This window comes from Sciurus vulgaris (genome assembly GCF_902686455.1).
Source record: "Sciurus vulgaris genome assembly, chromosome: 10".
NCBI classification, from domain to species: domain Eukaryota; kingdom Metazoa; phylum Chordata; class Mammalia; order Rodentia; family Sciuridae; genus Sciurus; species Sciurus vulgaris.
In genome coordinates, this window is record NC_136470.1 from 3158938 (window position 1) to 3175210 (window position 16273).

The 16273-nt window shown below is 55.3% G+C and overlaps 1 protein-coding gene across 2 annotated transcripts in view; it reads right to left on the reverse strand.

Annotated features, from left to right (window-relative positions):
• UBASH3A (ubiquitin associated and SH3 domain containing A) overlaps positions 1-14278 on the reverse strand; it is a 29947-nt gene extending 15669 nt beyond the window's left edge. For both annotated transcript variants that reach the window (XM_079101121.1, XM_079101122.1), the window contains exons 1-6: positions 14143-14278; positions 12407-12460; positions 10225-10411; positions 9159-9357; positions 6945-7114; positions 5951-6159 (exon numbers count right to left, since the gene is read on the reverse strand). In XM_079101121.1, the coding sequence (XP_078957247.1) occupies positions 5951-6159; positions 6945-7114; positions 9159-9357; positions 10225-10411; positions 12407-12460; positions 14143-14255 (932 nt within the window). In that variant the 5' untranslated portion in view covers positions 14256-14278. The remainder of the gene's footprint in view (positions 1-5950; positions 6160-6944; positions 7115-9158; positions 9358-10224; positions 10412-12406; positions 12461-14142) is intronic.
• Positions 14279-16273: the final 1995 nt, after the last annotated feature.

Genomic DNA, 16273 nt, shown 5'->3' on the forward strand with positions numbered 1-16273 from the left:
CTGAAAAGGAAGATAAAATATAATTCGCTGGCTCAGCTGAGCACGGAATCTCACCCCATTTTCTTTACCCATCCAAATTCTGATCTTCCATGATCGGACCCACTTTTTTGGCATAATTGATTAGAAGGTGATGAATATACAGGCTAAAATAAACCAGGGGTGGCCAGGAGGGGCGGCCGCTGGGTACACTGTGTCCCGCAGAGCCCCTGGGTGCTGCAGGTGACATGGAAAAGCCCAGGTGCAGGCCAGGGCCAGGCAGAGGACAGCCCGCAGGGGACCCGGCTCTCCCGGAGGGCTGGGGGCACAGCAGAGGCCAGTGCGACTGAGCAGAGCGAGTGGGCAGAGACGAGGAGACAGGAGAGAGCTCAGGTTCCGGCATCGCAACCGACTGCTGTGGACTCTTGCCGGAGGCTGGCGACAGGGCTGTCAGGACCTCCTCTGCTGCCTCGAAGTGTCCCAGAAACCAGAAACATGAGGGCTTGCACAGCCCCACTCAATCCTCGACTGCCGAGGATGGGTTGGAGGCCTGGTGAGCACGATTTCTGGGGCCTTCCTCGGTCGCATTGCTCCCAGCAGGCAGGGCGCTCCTCGGGTGCGCCCCCTGTCCCGCTCATCTGCGTTTTTATTTCTGTTGCGCCAGGATGCTGGTTTCCAGTCCTCTCAACTCCTCTGTTCGTTCTCCCAGTAGAATCTTTTCATTCGTTCAGCAGAGCTCCAAAGAGTGACCCCAGGGCGATTCTCCCTGAATTTCATTAAACCTGGAAGTGACGGAGAGGAGCTGGCCCATCCCACAGCTGTCCTCCCGCAGATGCCCTGCGCTTTTACACATTCAGCCCGGGGGGAATGCCCGCTTTCCTCTCAAAGAGCCTCCGGCCCCGATCTCATAAAACTGGCCATGCTTGCCAGGCTTCCATGCCGAGACCCATCCAGAGCTGGGGTTGGCAGGCACCATCTGCCCTGCTCTCAGCCACAGCTCAGGTGGCGCCCCAGGACCAAGCCCCGGGATGCTCCCTGCCCACGCGGTGTTTTGATTTCGTTCATGCGTTTCTTGTCTGCCTGCAAGTGTGCTCTCTGCCCTCGCTGCTGTGGCTTGTCCTGTCTGGATCTGTGAGTCCTACGGGAGGAGCCAGGCCACGCTGTTGGACGTTCCCATGCTCTCGCATCCTCAGACACCCGCCGACGGGGGCAGCAGACTCTAGCTGATTGCAAGTAGACCAAGCGTGGGCCTGCGCGTTGGAGCCTGGACAGAGAGCTCACCCCGAGCAGAGGGGGCGCTGCGTGGGTCTCACTGCAGCGCAGGAAACCCTGGCAGGGCTACTCTTCCCGAGGGCAGGGCGGGGCCGCTCGCACCCCCTTGCGGCTTACTACGCCAACAGCAAAGCCTTGTTATCTACCAAGGACAGGGTGCCGTTTACAGTTAGGGAGAAAACTGAACTTCTCTGCCCGTCTTTCAGATGAAACGCACTCAAGAGGGTGCTGGGGTATTGGTGATGGGAGGGGAGAGGAAAGGGCCCAGCTCTGTGACACAGCCGCCTACTCTTACTTAAGAGGTCACTCAGTGGTTAACTTGCACATAGAAATAGTCGTGTCTATGCTCCGTAGCTCCAGTCTGTACGATTTTGTGCATGATGCCACTGTATTAGCATCCTGGGGCTGCTGTAACAAAGCACACAGACATTGATTTCTCATGGCCCTAGAGGCCACAAGTCCAAGATCAGGGGTCTCAGGGCCCTCTCCTGGGCTTGAAGAAGATGTCTTCCCTTGTGGCCCTACAGGGCTGTCCTTCTGTGTCTGTGTCCTGGTCTCCTCCACTTCTAAGGACAAAGTCATGCTGGATCAGGGCCACACTAACCACTGTGTTTTAACTTAATCACCCCTAAAAAGTTCCTGTCTCCAAATAAGGTTGTTTCTGAAGTCCTGAGGGTCAGGACTTCAACAGAAGAATTTGGGGAACACCACTCTCCCCAGCATACTGCCTTTTTCAGTCTGAACTACCTGCCACCAATTCGTTCCATGGTTTTTGGGAAAAGTCACTTGAATGGCCTGTTTTGGGTGTTGGAAATGCTCTTACCCATCCTCCTGAGCTGGAACCTTGCTCGGGCCCCTCTGCTCCCCATCTTTCTGCCCAGATGGCTAGAAACTGCTGTGGTCAGGGGTGCTCCCCATCATGATGTCCTTGCATTTAGCCTCTCACCTTCTCCAAAGTAGCGGATGGATATCAGAGTGTGACCTTGAGGTTCCAAGTTCAAGGACTCCCAAAGCCTCCCTGCTTGACGGCTGGGGTGGCTGTGTGGGTGCTGGGTGGCTGTGTGGGTGCTGGGTGGCTGTGTGGGTACTGGGTGACTGACGTGTTAGTTGCCCAGTGTGGGCTTCATGGCTACAAAGTCGGGGCTGGGACCGGGCCCTCTGCACAGCAGGGGCTTCTCCCTAGGGGCTCTGGAGACCTTTTCTCAGCACTGGAAGTCTGCAGTTCTTGCTGCCTGCGTCGCACGTGCCCAGTGTGCGTCCTGGTGGCCGACACATGTAGGAGGTGTTTATCAAACGTCTGAACTACCATCCACCTGTCCATGGGGGAGCCGGCCTTTGGACACAGCAATGCCACCGATTTCCCACTACTTAAGACACCTGTGACATGTGCAGATATCCAAGGCCTGTTCTCACTGAAAAAAACGTTACAAGTTCAAAAAGGACCTTCAGCCATCTTGAGAGACATGGCCAGCTAGTTCCCTCACACCAGGGTCCATGTCACATGTCACATTTGCCAGGTGTCTCAGGGCTCCCTGAGGAGGTGGGGAGCTTCCACGACAGGTCTGTTGGACACCCCAGAGCACTCAACCCAGAGTTAGCTTCTTTTTTCTTTCATTGCAATTTTCAATGTTGTAATTTTCTCCTAAGAGAAACTCAGGCATAAAAGCTGGAATGGTTACATCAGTGACAGGTGCCTGCTCTTTCAATTGTGATGTGGAAAATGTGACAGCCACAAGCTCACCTTCTGCAGTCTTTGCAGGGTCATTCTAGAAACATATGTGCTTGCTGATTGCCTGGTGTCCCTGTGTGACAATGAGCTCTCCCGTCCTGGGCAGGGGGTGAAGGACGTGGGCATCAGAGCAGGCAAGTCTCCTGGAGTCTAGATGGCCTGGGAGGGTGAGTCAACATCTCTGCTCCCATGATTCCATCGATGGCCTACTGGACCAGGTGATGGACACCAGCACTTCCTTAATTCTGTAGTGTCCCCGACCTGCTGCCTCTGGGGCTGTCGTCTTGGCTGTTATGCAGGGCAGGGGTTGTACCGGGTTTTCTCCACAGTGCCCATGGACCAACATCTTGTAGTTCTGATGTGGCCCCCAGACCCATGGACATGTCCCCAGCAGCAAAGAATGCTTCTCTGCACCGACTGGTCTACAGGTGTCTATGACTGTTTGCTGTGATGATTGTGTTGAAGGAGTGTCCCTTCCACCTGGAAGCTGAAAAACTCAGAAGCCAGCTCTCTCAGGCTGCCTTCTTCCCACCATTTGTTCTTTCTACCACTAGGGCTGAAAGCCAGGGCTCATACAAGCAGGGCAAGCACCCTACCTGGAGCTATGCATCCCCAGTCCCAGTGTTTCTTATAAGTCCTGGTAGTTATGTATAGGTTCTCTTTAAAGTAGCTTCTAACAGCATCTCAAGCAAAATGGCACACAACGGCAGTTTCCATAGCTCTGACTCATGTATGGGCCTCGTGGGAAGAGGTACAGAAGTTCCCTGGGTGTACTGAGGCTGGGTGATGTCAGTCCATGGAAAATGTCTAGCATGGACCTGAAAATCTGTATACAGTAGGCTGTGAATGCACCTGCGCTCCATCTAGGGGTTCCTTCATTCGTGTGGAGACCCCAGGGAGGCCGTGGAGTCTCAGGAGAGGATCAGGGAGTGTGTGAAATAGCAGTGCGACCTTCAGGGCCACACTCCTGGAGGCGGGGGGTGGCCACCCTGGTGCTTTCCTAGGCTCTTCCCCAGCCTTACAGCTCTGAAGGTGCCAGGAAGCCCCTGACCACAACAAAAGGCCATTCTCTACCTTCCCTGCCCCGCCTGCTCTCTGTTCTTCCGTCAGCCTGAGCTGAGCTCCACTCAACATGTCCTGCCTTGAGGAGAGGAGCCTACCTGCCTTTCTCCACCTCCCCTCTTCCTCGGTGGGCTCCCTCTCTCTCCTCACTGACACCTGGGAGAAGAGTGGAAGAGCCCGGAGGATGGCCTGGGCCCAGCACCTGCCACAGCTCCGCCTGTGTCCCCATGGCGACGCTGAGCCAAGCCCAGAATTCCCTTCCTACCATGCGTCTGACCGCGGCAGGTCCCCAGGGACACTCTCATGAGCTGGGCAGCGGCTGTCACTTTGGGCATCACACACAGCCATCAGTCAAATGCTCACCCACAACTTCTGGGGGAGACATGGTGAGCACCCTGCCCCGCTGGATTTTAGCTGGGGGAGGGAGCTTATCCCACAAGTGCCCCACTTATTCAGCTGGAAGGTATTTAAAAGGCACAGTCCTTCCTCGAACACAGACTCCAAAGAGTAGCTGTGGTTGCCACTGCTGGCCCACCCTGGTTGGGGCTGCTGGCTGTCTCCCTGGATGCCTTGCCTCCCCAGCAGCGAGGTCGTTCTCCCTGCCTGCGGGCCCTGGCCTGCTGGGCCCAGCGATCCCATCAGGCAGCTCCTTGGAATACCTCTTATGGGTGTGTGTGTGTGTGTGTGTGTGTGTGTGTGTGTGTGTCTATCACACATATATGTGTAATATGCATTTCATATTAATATGCACATATGCACATGCATTACACACAAATGTACATATGTGTATTTATAGCACATATATGTATAATAAAAAACCAAACTCCTCTTTTCAATTAAACTCTTTCTAAGTTTGGTATCAGGAGTCGGGGGATATTCTAACAAGCACCTAGACTCTGGGGGCAACTTGGGGAGTAGAGGCTGGGAGGACCTGAGCCGCCCGCTGCAGAATGCTGTGTCCCCTCCAGTGGAGGCTCACAGAAGCAGGATGTGAAAGTTCCTCACGAAGGACTGTAAGCCTGGACCCTGAGGAAGGGCTCTCATGATCCAGGGGGAGAAGCTGACTGGAATCACCACAGGGACCAGAACTCGTGAGGGATGAGGTTGGTTAAGCATATCAGGGTGCTTCTGTCTTAAAGTGATCACCTGGCTTTTTCTTGTTGCTTGTTGTAAAACGGAGGGGAGAGGGACACATTGAAGAAAGAACCAAGAAAAACAAGGAGCCAGTACCCGCTGTTCCTAAAATCCTTAGCCTTGACAGCTGGGGCTCAAGGTGCTGCAATTAAGAGACATTCAGCTAAGTAGCAAGGACCAAGCCAGCAGCAGCCCCCAGCTTCCTGGAATAACCTCTGCCTACAACCAGTGAGCTTAGGAGGGCACCCTGGGCCTGGCATGAGGCCTGGGCCCTGGCCACACATAAGTTTCAGTCACACAACGCACTGAGCAGAGGACCCAGTTAAAATGCACTCTGATCCCAACCCATGAAAACTCTGAGAAAATAAAAGTGCTTTGTTTTAGCCATTAAATTTGTGACAGTTTGTTACAGAGCAATAGAAAACTACTTATGCACATTATGATATTACAGGTTTTATATACTGATCAAAAGAATAAATAAGCCCGAGCTCAAGACCTCTGAGTGTAATTTTTGACATTCATAAGAAGTATTTTGCAATAATTTGGGCCTTATTATCTTGAGAAAGTAGTATGGAGTAACCTGCATTTCCTGAACGCTATCAGCAGAAACTGGGTCTGTTAAGATAGCTGCTGTGTATCTGCAGGGATAATTGTGCAGCACCAGGAATGCAGTGTTTTCCAGTGATGGAATGTTCTGGAAGCACACTGCTGCTGAGCTCTGTTTCAGGGGGTGACTGGTCAGAGAGAGGTTTGGCCCTGGCTAGGGGCAGCACTCACCTGTGTTTGACCCAGGTGTCAGACTCATAGGCTCGCTCCGTGTAGTTCTCTGGCAGGAAGCCACGGCAGCCTGTCCTCTGGGAGGTCCCAATGGCCCAACCTTCGCTGGCTTCCTCCTGCTGAGTGGGGTCCACGAAGATGTAGTCGCCAGGACTGAGCATCAGCTCGTCCCCGTTCTGAGGCTTGTACTGGAACAGGGCCTTCAGGGTCTAGAAAGGAGGGAAGTGGTTCTGAGCTTTCGGCAGGGTCTGCCCTGGGGAGCAGCAGCACAGGAGGAGTGTCACGCTCCGTGTCGTGCTTTGTGGCTCCCTAACGGGTTCTGTCTCCAGGATGCCACCACACCTGTCTAGTGATGTACAACACAGGAAGTAGCAAGAACAGTGGCACCGGTCCTTTGGGTAGATTTAGAAATAAATTTTCCTTTCCTTCCTTCCTTCCTTCCTTCCTTCCTTCCTTCCTTCCTTCCTTCCTTCCTTCCTTCCTTCCTTCCTTCCTTCCTCTGTTCATCCACACCTAGACTGTGGGGGCATCCATCCTCCCATTATCCGTCATCCATCATCCATTTGTCATCTATTTGCCTATCATTCACAGCTCCTCCTAGGACGGGGAGCAAGGTGGACTCGTCATGCTCATTCCCAGCTCTGGAAGGAGTGACACAGGCTTTCTTTCCAAACCTGTCAATCCACAGAGGAGAAAGCCTCAGAATGAGGCTCCAGCCAGTCACTACCTGAAAGGAACCAATGAGCAAAACCTGCACCTGCACAGCTCTGTAACGGTCCTTTCCCAGCACTGGCAGCAATGCAGTATTTGGCCTTGATTTTCTGGAGCTCCCATCTAACAGGTTGGTTCCGAATGGCAAGGAAGGGAAGCAGTCTTGAGGAGGAAGAGCAGTCCTCTGCCACTCCGGGGAAGGGCTCCCCATGCAAGTGCTGTCCAGGAGGTGGTCATGCATTGGTCTCCTATGGAGAGGGCCAGGCCTGCAGGGTTGTCTCACCTGGTAGTGCACGAAGCGCATGTCCCGGGAGTACAGGGCTGCCGTCCATTGGCAGCTGTGGCCAGGGTGGATGGCTCTCGCCAGCTGCTCCAGTGTTCTCTGGTGGTGGGGGTAGAACTTGTGGGCCAGGGTCAGATGCAGCTGCTTGGTGCAAGGCTTCACGGAGCAGTCTGGGAAACCCGGCAACAGAGGGGCACAGGGAGTTACCCAAGTGGCCAGCGCCACACACCCCAGACCAGGATGCGCCTTCACACAGGGCACCTCCCGCCTCCGCCCACCCTCCACTTCCGCGTTGGTGCCTCCTCAGCAAGGCAGCTACATTCATATTTTAGGGAAGCTGGTTGGAAACCTGTAGGTTGTCAAGAAGGAAGGAGAGAAGGAGGCCCAGAGAGGAGGCTGAGGGGTTCGGGGCTGTCAGTTTGCAAGCTGGTTGCCCACATGATTTCATTGCTAAGGGACCGGCTCTGTGCTCTCTGGTGTGCAGCTGATTCAGTGGATCTGAGGCCACGTCCCCAGTTCAAGGGCGTTTTGTTCCGTGGAAGAGTCTCAGGAAGAGCGCTGATGAGCAGGACTGTAAAGCACACAGGTCTCTGACATTCTCCTTGCGTTAGTCACACAGGAAGCCCTGGGAGTGGGCCAGCCCCAGGTCTGTCTGGGTGACCTCTGCCCTCAAGGCCCTGGTGGACTCCTGGTTCTCCTTCCAGAGCAGCCTGAATCTGATGGCAGCTAGGCCACAAAGTATTTTATATTCTGGGGCAGCTGTCACTGTCCCATGGGGACAGCGCAGACTTTGCTACTGGATGGGCCTGACGTGAGGCCCCCTCTGCACCTTTTGGCAGGGTGGCCTTGGTCAGGCGTGGTTTCCACTTAGACAGCAGTGGTCTGAGGGAGTGCTCACTCCGGGGCAGTGCTAGGGAACCAGCCCATGGGTTCCGTCTCCTACGGGCTCAGAGGACATGGCGGCCACTGCCACAAGTCACTTAGAACTGAACAGCATTGATTGTTCCCTTAAGAGGATGCAGAGCCTTCTCGGAGTCCTGGGCCTGGCCCCAGCTGTGCTCCCTGCCACAGAGCTCCCTCAACAGCACAGAGGCCTCCAGGCCCGAGCTGCTGGGCTGAGCCGTGAGCAGGCGGGTGTGGGCGGTGGGAAATTCCTCTTCTGACCTGTTCTTAGCAGCGGGGGAGGGCGGGCTTGCCACATGAGTCAGCATGGCCTGGAAAAGAGCCAGCCTGGCTGTCATTAGAGGGACAGCAGAGTGAATCACTGGGCTTGTGAATGGGCCTCTTCCCCGGGGGTGTGTCTTGGGGATGGCCAGTGTGGGCCTCCCATGCTACCCTGAGAGGGACTGGGGACAGTCCTGAACCATAACTGGCAGCTAGTCAGTAAGAAAGGCCCCTCCTAGCTCTCTCAGGTTTAGGCTGAGGGCATGGGTCACGGAGGGCAGGGAGGGCCTGCTCAGGGTCAGGAGATGGACGTGAAGCTCAAGCCAGCTCTGCCAGGAAGCGGGACTGTCTGTGCGGTTCCCGGGTGACGTGGAGCAAGGCAGAGCCACGTCCAGCTTCCAGGGCCACTAGGACTGGTTGGCACTGTATGCTTCCTGTGGCTGCTGTAATAAGCTGCCCCTACCCTGGAAGCTTAAAACAATAGAAACGTATTCTCTTGCAGTTCTGGAGTCCAGAAGTTCAAAAGCAAGGTGTTGTTAGGGCTGCTCTTCCTCTGCAGGACGCAGGGAGGGTCCTTCCCGCCTCCTCTGGCCTCTGGCGCATCCTGCCGGTCTCTGCCTTTGCGGTACATGGCTTCCTCTTTGCGTCTTCTTCCCTTCTTATCAGGACACTGGTCGTTGTGTTTAGAGTCCACCCTAATCCAGTGTGACTGCTTCTTAACCAATTACATCTTGACAGAGCCCATTTCCAAATACAGTCATATTCTGAGGTTCCTGGTGGACATGACTTTCCAGGGGACACTGCTCAACCCAGTGCAGTGACTTCAGGCAGACACTTTGCCTTTTGTGGCCTCAGTCTCCCCATTTAAAGATGCAGCTGGTGAGACCCAGCGGGGGCAGGACGAGGCTTACCTATCTGAGGACGGTGGCTGACGCACTGCTTCAGGGGAGGAAGGACAAGCTGTCCTTTGGACGAAAGGGCATTGAAGAGCCAGCACGGATGGGGTGACCATTCGCCCAGGCCCGGGTGCCCAAGGCCAGGGCTGCCTACCTGCCAAGACGGATGCTTCAGTGGCAAACACCATGGCGAATTCCCGGATGATGTCTGCAGGGCTGTCGTTGATGAAGAAGCCAAGGTAGCTGATGGACGAGTGGAGAACGAGAGGGACGGCCGTGGGGAAGGCCCTGAGCACCCTGTCCCCAGCTCTCTTCAGAGCTTCGTACAAGCACTCCACCTTCTGGTCTTCACACTGGGGGAAGAGACAGGGACACGCCTCCTCAGCTCTGTACATCCACCTGAAGGAGTCCTGCTGCCACCAGCACGAGGCCCCTGTCTCCTCCAACGCCGCGAGTCGCCTCTGCCGTCCCCGTGCACCTGGGCATAGCTGCTGCTCGTGGTAGGGGCACTGCTCAGACCACTGAGCGGCTGGCGCTGGCTGGCCCTGGGGTCTAGTTCTGTGTCCCGAGACTCCCCAGAGGCTTGGGCAAACCAGAGGGCCTGGCGGAGGCCTCGGAGGTGCTGCTTCAGGGGTGCCCTGCAGGAGGCCAGGGCCCTTCTCCTCTTCCTCTGGGGAGGTGGCTGCCTGTCCCTCCCTCCTCCTCTCTAGCAACCAGGTCCCTCTCACCTCCCTGGAACCTTGCGAGGCTGACACCCGATCATTTCCTAAATCAGAGGGCTGGGCTGTGAGTCAGGGAACGGTTGATACTGGCGACTTGCCGACACCCCCCTTCTTCAGCTGATCTGCCAGGTACTCAGGAAGCCCGGACTCTGACTTAGGTACCATGCTGGTCCCTGGGGAGACCCATGAGGGCAAGGGAAGCATCGGCCTTCTCTGGGGCTCAACCTGGGGAAGGTGCAGTGCCACACCATCACGGGACACGAAGGTGCCACTAGACTTGCTGGCAGAAAGACGGGGCAGCATGAGGCAGTCCTTCCTTCTGTCCGGGGAGAGGAAGAAGTCTTGGAAAAGAGCTGGGATAAATAGACTGGGTCCCGAGGGACGGAGGGCCCACGCGGACACTGCCTTCAGGACCATCCCCCTGAAGCTGAGCACTGAAACTGGCATTGCCTGTCCCTGGAGTGGCGGTGGACCTTCAAGTCACTGCAGCCAACTCACCGTGAAGAAGTCACAGAGCGTCACGTGGGGGAAGACCTCGTGAGCTCGGTTCTTGGCACACTGACGCTTGCTCTCCCTCCAGAACTCTTGAAGTCTCTCCAGCAGGGCCCCCGTGGGACAGAGGAAGAGGGCGTACTCCTGGGGGATGGGGTCGTCCAGGGAAGGGTCATTGCTGTGACAGCGCAGCCTGCGGCAGAGAACAGGCCACCTTTACCCGGCCTCGTGACAGAAGATGCATCCCCAGCAAGGACAGGCAACAGCAGGGTCAGCGGCCCAGTCAGGGGAGGCCAGGCACACAGCAGGTGCATCACACGGAGTGCACAGCCACGCCCGGCCTGGACCATCCCACTGGGGACCCTGTGGGCTCAGGCCTGGCTGGTGCCACAGCCAAGGAAGATGAAGCTGATGGGAAGACTGGAACCTGCCATTCAATGATCTCTGAACTCTGACATCGCCATGGTATTAAAATTTTGGGGAAAAACAGATATTTTCATTTTCAAATGAAATGTAAAAAACAAAGACACACACTCAAAAAAGAAAAGTGGACAAATTTACATGGCTGTTATATTTTCTTTTGGTTCAGAAAGTTACTTTAAATACAAAGAAAAATGATGTACAACCCCAAATAGGAGTCCATTGTCATGACTCATAAAAATGGAAATGAAAACAACACGAGGCACCCTTTCTCTGTTGGCTGCCTTAACAAAGAGCGAAAGTCAGTGCTCACTGTGCCTAGTGCCCAGCAGGACCGGAGGGCGAATCTGCGCAACCCCTGTGCGAGGCGCGCCTCTCCACACCCAGAGCCTCGAACCCCTGCCTCTTAAGCAGAACTTCTGCAAATTTGTCCCAGGGAGAAAGCAAGAAGTATGAGGCGAAATCTGCGTATGAAGTGTTGACTTACAACAGTAAAGCAGGGAAGCGTGGATGGGAAGCTACTTGTCACGCGCTCGCTGGCGATCACAGCTCTGAAGAGTCTCTGGTGACTCAGGGCAGAGCATGCACGTCTGAGTGGTTTTCTCTTTACAGAGTCCTCTGCGCATGTCTCGCTAGGCCCGTGTTGCTCTGGGGCTGTGCTTAGTGTGAAGTCTGGTGGCGGGCTGTGCGCATTTCCAGTGTTGACAGACACCCGCAGAGCCAGGAACCCGCACAGACCCTTCCCTCGCCCTCAACGGCACGTGACCCGACTCCGCCCCTTCGTTTTCATGGAATCTTAATTCTGCTCTCCTGATTCCTAGGGAGAGGCTGGGCCCAGTCCTGGCTGAGTTCAGGGAATCCGCTGTTCTTCCCTGGGGCTCCTCATCTTACTGCCTGGGCTCTAACTGGCAGGTGTGGCCCAGGCCCCTCCCGGGAGCGGGCTGGGTGTTCCGTTCCGTTTGGGCCCTGCCTTACAGTTAGACCAGCCCAGAGGACTCGGGTGTCTCCCTGTCCTGTGGAGGTGGTGTCTGTTTTGCCTTTGTCTGGGGTTTTGGAGGAGGAAGGGGCTCCCCCAGAGAACACTGGACCCACAGTCGGTCTTTCCGTCCTGTGCTGGGGCGGGCACTGCGGCGATGGGACCTGCCTGTCATTGTCGATTTCCACTGGGGCTCCTGCAGATCAGAGCAGGAGGGATTTCCCACCTCGGGCAGAATGCGGGCATCGGGCCCATTCAGGCTGGGTAGTGCTCCAGAGCAAGGGGCCCCCTCCAGGTTTCCAGAGGAGAAAACAGGCCTGTGGCCATGGGTGGCTCACAGAGGGTCCCGGCGGAGCACGGAGCAGCTGATGGAGCCCAGGGCTGCCGCCTCAGAGGTCGCCGTGCCAGGCCTTAGGGGATTCACGGCCACCGTCAGTTCTCTCCCCACCAGAGGTAGCCCGAGAGTGGGGACCTCTTTTTACTTTAGCAGACATGTCTCTTCCCTCTTGACTCCACATATCCCATGATTTCTTCTCTGCGACAGTCAAGCTTGCATCAGGTGAAAGTCCTTTTTGTGCGAGGTTTGGAATCCAGGCTCGCCATGCCCAGCATGACTGTCACGTTTTTAGGTGGAGCAATCTTTGCTTGAAGTTCTTTCTCTCTGCATTTAAAGGAGGCTCTTCGCCCCTGCCTACGGGCCATTCAGCACTTTCCACAGCTGCCCCATCCCGCCCAGAGGGCCCCACTGCAGGGCGTTTTGATCCGAACCCTCTTTAGCCCGGCCCCACTCACCACTCGGTGGCCTCCTCTACTGTCCTTCTCCCAGTGGCCGCCAGTGCTTTCAGCCTGTGGAGAAGTAAACACAGGGTCACTCAGAGCTGCATCGTCCACTTTGGAGAAGGATCAGAGAAGCAGGTGTGGTTGCCCCAGCAGCTCTGCGCCTGTGCCCCTGAGGCCCAGGGCTCACCTCTACCTGGCTGCCACGTGGCTTTTGACGTCCCCACTACTCTCCTTCCATGGCTCCCCACCTCCAGGCCTGGGCTACAGGCCCAAGTCCTTGGGACCTGCCCTCCGCCCCTCCTGCACCAAAGCACCCCTTGGATGCTGGAGTGGCTGGCATGGGGCCTCGGCCTGGACACGAGCTCCCCTGACAGATGCCCACCCGACATTTCTGAGGCTCAAGGCTCAGTTCACTGTGCCTCCTGCTGGGTGGCACCTCCCGCCCAGCTGCCCCTCCACCTTTGTGCAGTACAGAGCTGGTCACAGTGCCCCCGCCCTCGGTGCCTTATTCAGCGTGGTGACCCAGGATGTAGACATGGCCAATTGATTTAGCTGAACCGGACCAGACAGAACCTAGCAGCCATGCTACTGCAGTGATTCAGGCATGCAGGCCGGGTGCAGCTGGCTCCCCGAGGACCCTGGTCAGTGTCACCCAGGGCTGTTGTTATTGTGGGGCACACCAGGGGACATGGCCACCTGGAGAGCCTTTGACGGGGGCTGAGGCTCCGAGCTTTACTCTGGGATGTGCTGGCTTAAGAGAGGAATTTAGGACACGTTTCTCCAGCTCAGACACGTTTACCGATGGAATGAGAAAGGGTGCTGCTAGCAAGTCCCCACCCGGGCAGTGAACACAGCCCGGCGCTAGGGCGCCGGGGGCTACCTGGCCTCTGCTGCCCCTCAGGTGTCGGGTCCTGGTTGCCGCTGACAGTCAGCTCTGGGCAGCAGGTGCTGAGTGTGGCTACCAGATGGTGGTGGTGAGGTGCCTCCTGCTCGACCCCATCATAGACCCCTGGTCCACCACAGGCGTCGTGGTGATGGCAAAGCCCTGATGTGGGGGAGGAGAAAGGGGTCTAACTTCAAAGATATTACCCCAGGGCGTCGGGCGCGGCTAGGCCATGGAGGGAGAGTTTGTCCCCTCCCTAGGCTCCAGGTTACTTAAAGAATATTTCTGATAAAGTCCTCCCTGTGAGTGAGACTCTGGAAAGGACCAGAGTAGAGACTGGGTGAGTCACGAAAGCTACAGCCAAGGTCAACCTCACTTCTCTCCTGAATCGGGTGATTTCAGGGTTCACATTTCCACGTCCCTGGATAACAGGGCAGTGCAGACACTGTTTCTGTAATTTCTTAGCCTTTCTGTTTCATTACTGACAGTCAGGAGACGTTCCCGGGGACGGATAGTTTCCCTGAGCAGTTTGGAAATGCTCTGGTTGTTCTCCTAGCGGGTCCTGGCATTAGAGGCTCACAGAAGCCCCAGAAATGGAGGCAGCCACAGCAACGCATGGCTTCTAATGTGCACACACTCTTCAGGGCCCCCAGGACCCAGCCGGCAGAGCTGGTCTCTCAAGGTCAAGATCATCTCGTGTAGAGAAAGCAGAGAACAGCCTTCTTCTGAGACACCACCTGCACTGCAGGGCCGCCGCTGCAGCAGGAAGCCAGTGCCACAGGCCCCTGCAGAGCGTGTCAGGGGCTGCAGGAGGGTCGGCCCAGAACGGAGTCAGGCTCCAGGGCTCAGTGGCCACGATACTCACGCGGTGTGTGCTGGGACGCCCATGGCCAGGAGGGGATCCAGGAGCGAGGGGGTGCTGTGGCCCTTGAGCTTGTTGGAGACCTTGGCATAGAGCTGAGTCTCTCCCGCTGCCATCTCTTCCTGCCCGTGGTGCGAGAGGCGCCTGCACGTTGCAGTGAGCAGATAAAGTGAGAGGAGGGAGGGGGGCTGAGGCTGCGAAGAAAACCTCAAGCCCTTCTGATCTTTCTAACACAGGCCAATATCCTGTTTGCACGATCGTTGGTCTTTAGCCTTCTCTCTGCGGGTGTTGCTGCAGGCCCAACAATCCTACCTGCTTCCACAGCGGGTTTGGGTCTGGAAGTCCATCCAAAGCCCTGCCTGGGCTGTGCCTCTGTTCCTGGGAAGCATTTGGGAGCAGGAACATGTGAGACCATGGGGAGAGGCCGAGGGAGCCCGCTGGCCTCAGCCACTGTGGGATTCCATGTCTGCAAACAAGACCTTTGACTACTTATTGTATCTACGTGCTCTAAAATTTTCTGGTTCTTTTAGTATTCACCAGCTTGTATTTTAATTTTAAAAATTGCTCTAGAACTTTCCTAGAACCTCAGAAGCCCCCTGGACCCTCCTTGCCACCTCCTGGCTGTCTCCTCCTCCCCTGCAGTGGGAACCACTGTGCCCTCCAGCTCATCATCAGCCTGTTTTTGAGCCTGGCGTATACGGAACCCTATAGTATGTGCTCTTTTATGTCCAGTTCCTTCACCGAAAGTTGCTTTTGAGAAATCTAGCCACCTCCCTGCTTGTGGCAGAACCCGATTCGCCATCCTTGCTGTGTACTGTCTGGCTAGATGAGCGAGGCCTTACACGTCTCTTTGTTGATAATGATGGGCCCTCTAGCTAGCAGGGGACAAGGGTGCTCCGCATCCTGACACCCTCACACCGCCAGCCTCTTCACGCTCCGCATCCAGGTGGGGCTGTGCTTGCCTCTGCGTTTCCCTGGAGGACACCTGTGTGGGCCTCCATGTCGTGGGCGCACTGGCTGTTAGAATATCCTCTTTGGGGAAGCTCCTATCCAGATCCTCTGCTCATTTAGTTTGTTGTGGGTTTGCTTTTTCTGATCAATTTGTGGGCACTCCGGTTAGTGTCTTCTGCATCCTGTTCATGAAATTGCTCTCTCTGCACATTGGTGAAGGTAGGCTCCTGGGTGTTATTCTAGAAACTTCCTTACTTTTACCATTCATGTTTAGCTCTACCATCTGTCTGAAGTAACTTTGTGTACGATTTGAGGTTGGGATAAAGTTTATTTTCCCACTGGTGAGATCATCGCTTGCCTGGTGAATCTCAGCATGATATCTCTGGAAGACACATGACTGTTGTATTAGAAGGTTTCTGGTTCTTTCCTGTCATCTTTTTCCTTTGGCCCATTTTCGAACTCGTCCTGTGCTGCTTTAAGTACTACAGCGTTACATCCTCTGACTTTGTCCTCTTCAAGATTGTCTTGGCTTTTTTAATCCCTTGCTTTCTCACATAGATTCAAAGATCAAGTTGCCATTCTGTGTCAGGGCAGGGTGCAGAAAGTCCCACCTGTGTGGCCAACTGATTTTCAAGGAGGGGCCACGGCCACCTGATAGGGAAGGACAGCACTTCAGTCAGAGGTGTGGGAAAGGGCACAGCTGTGTGGGCTGAACTGACCCGGCTTCGCACCACACACCAAGGTCAACCCCTGTTTATGATGGACATAGAGGTAAAACCCAACACCGTAAAACCTCTGAAAGAAAACCTAGGAGAAAACCCTTTCGTGTGCTGGAATTTATCATGCTTTCCTAGGACTTAAAAAAATGGCCTTCAAAACAAAAAGTGTGATCATTGGGACTTCATCAAAATTGCAAACTTCTACTCTCTTACCATAAAGGAGATAAAAAGACAAGGCGCAGACTGGGGGAAAATGTCCGCACACACATTACCTGATACAGGACTTGTTTCAGGACACACAGAATATCACATGTATGCACAGCTATGCTTAGTGAGAATGAGCAGTTAAAAATGGGCTAAATATCAAAATAGACACTTGTTAAAGGAAGGCATGTGAACAGGCACTGTCAGTCATCAGGGGATGTGAGTGACACCTCAGGCCAAGAGCAAAAGCCAGAGGACAG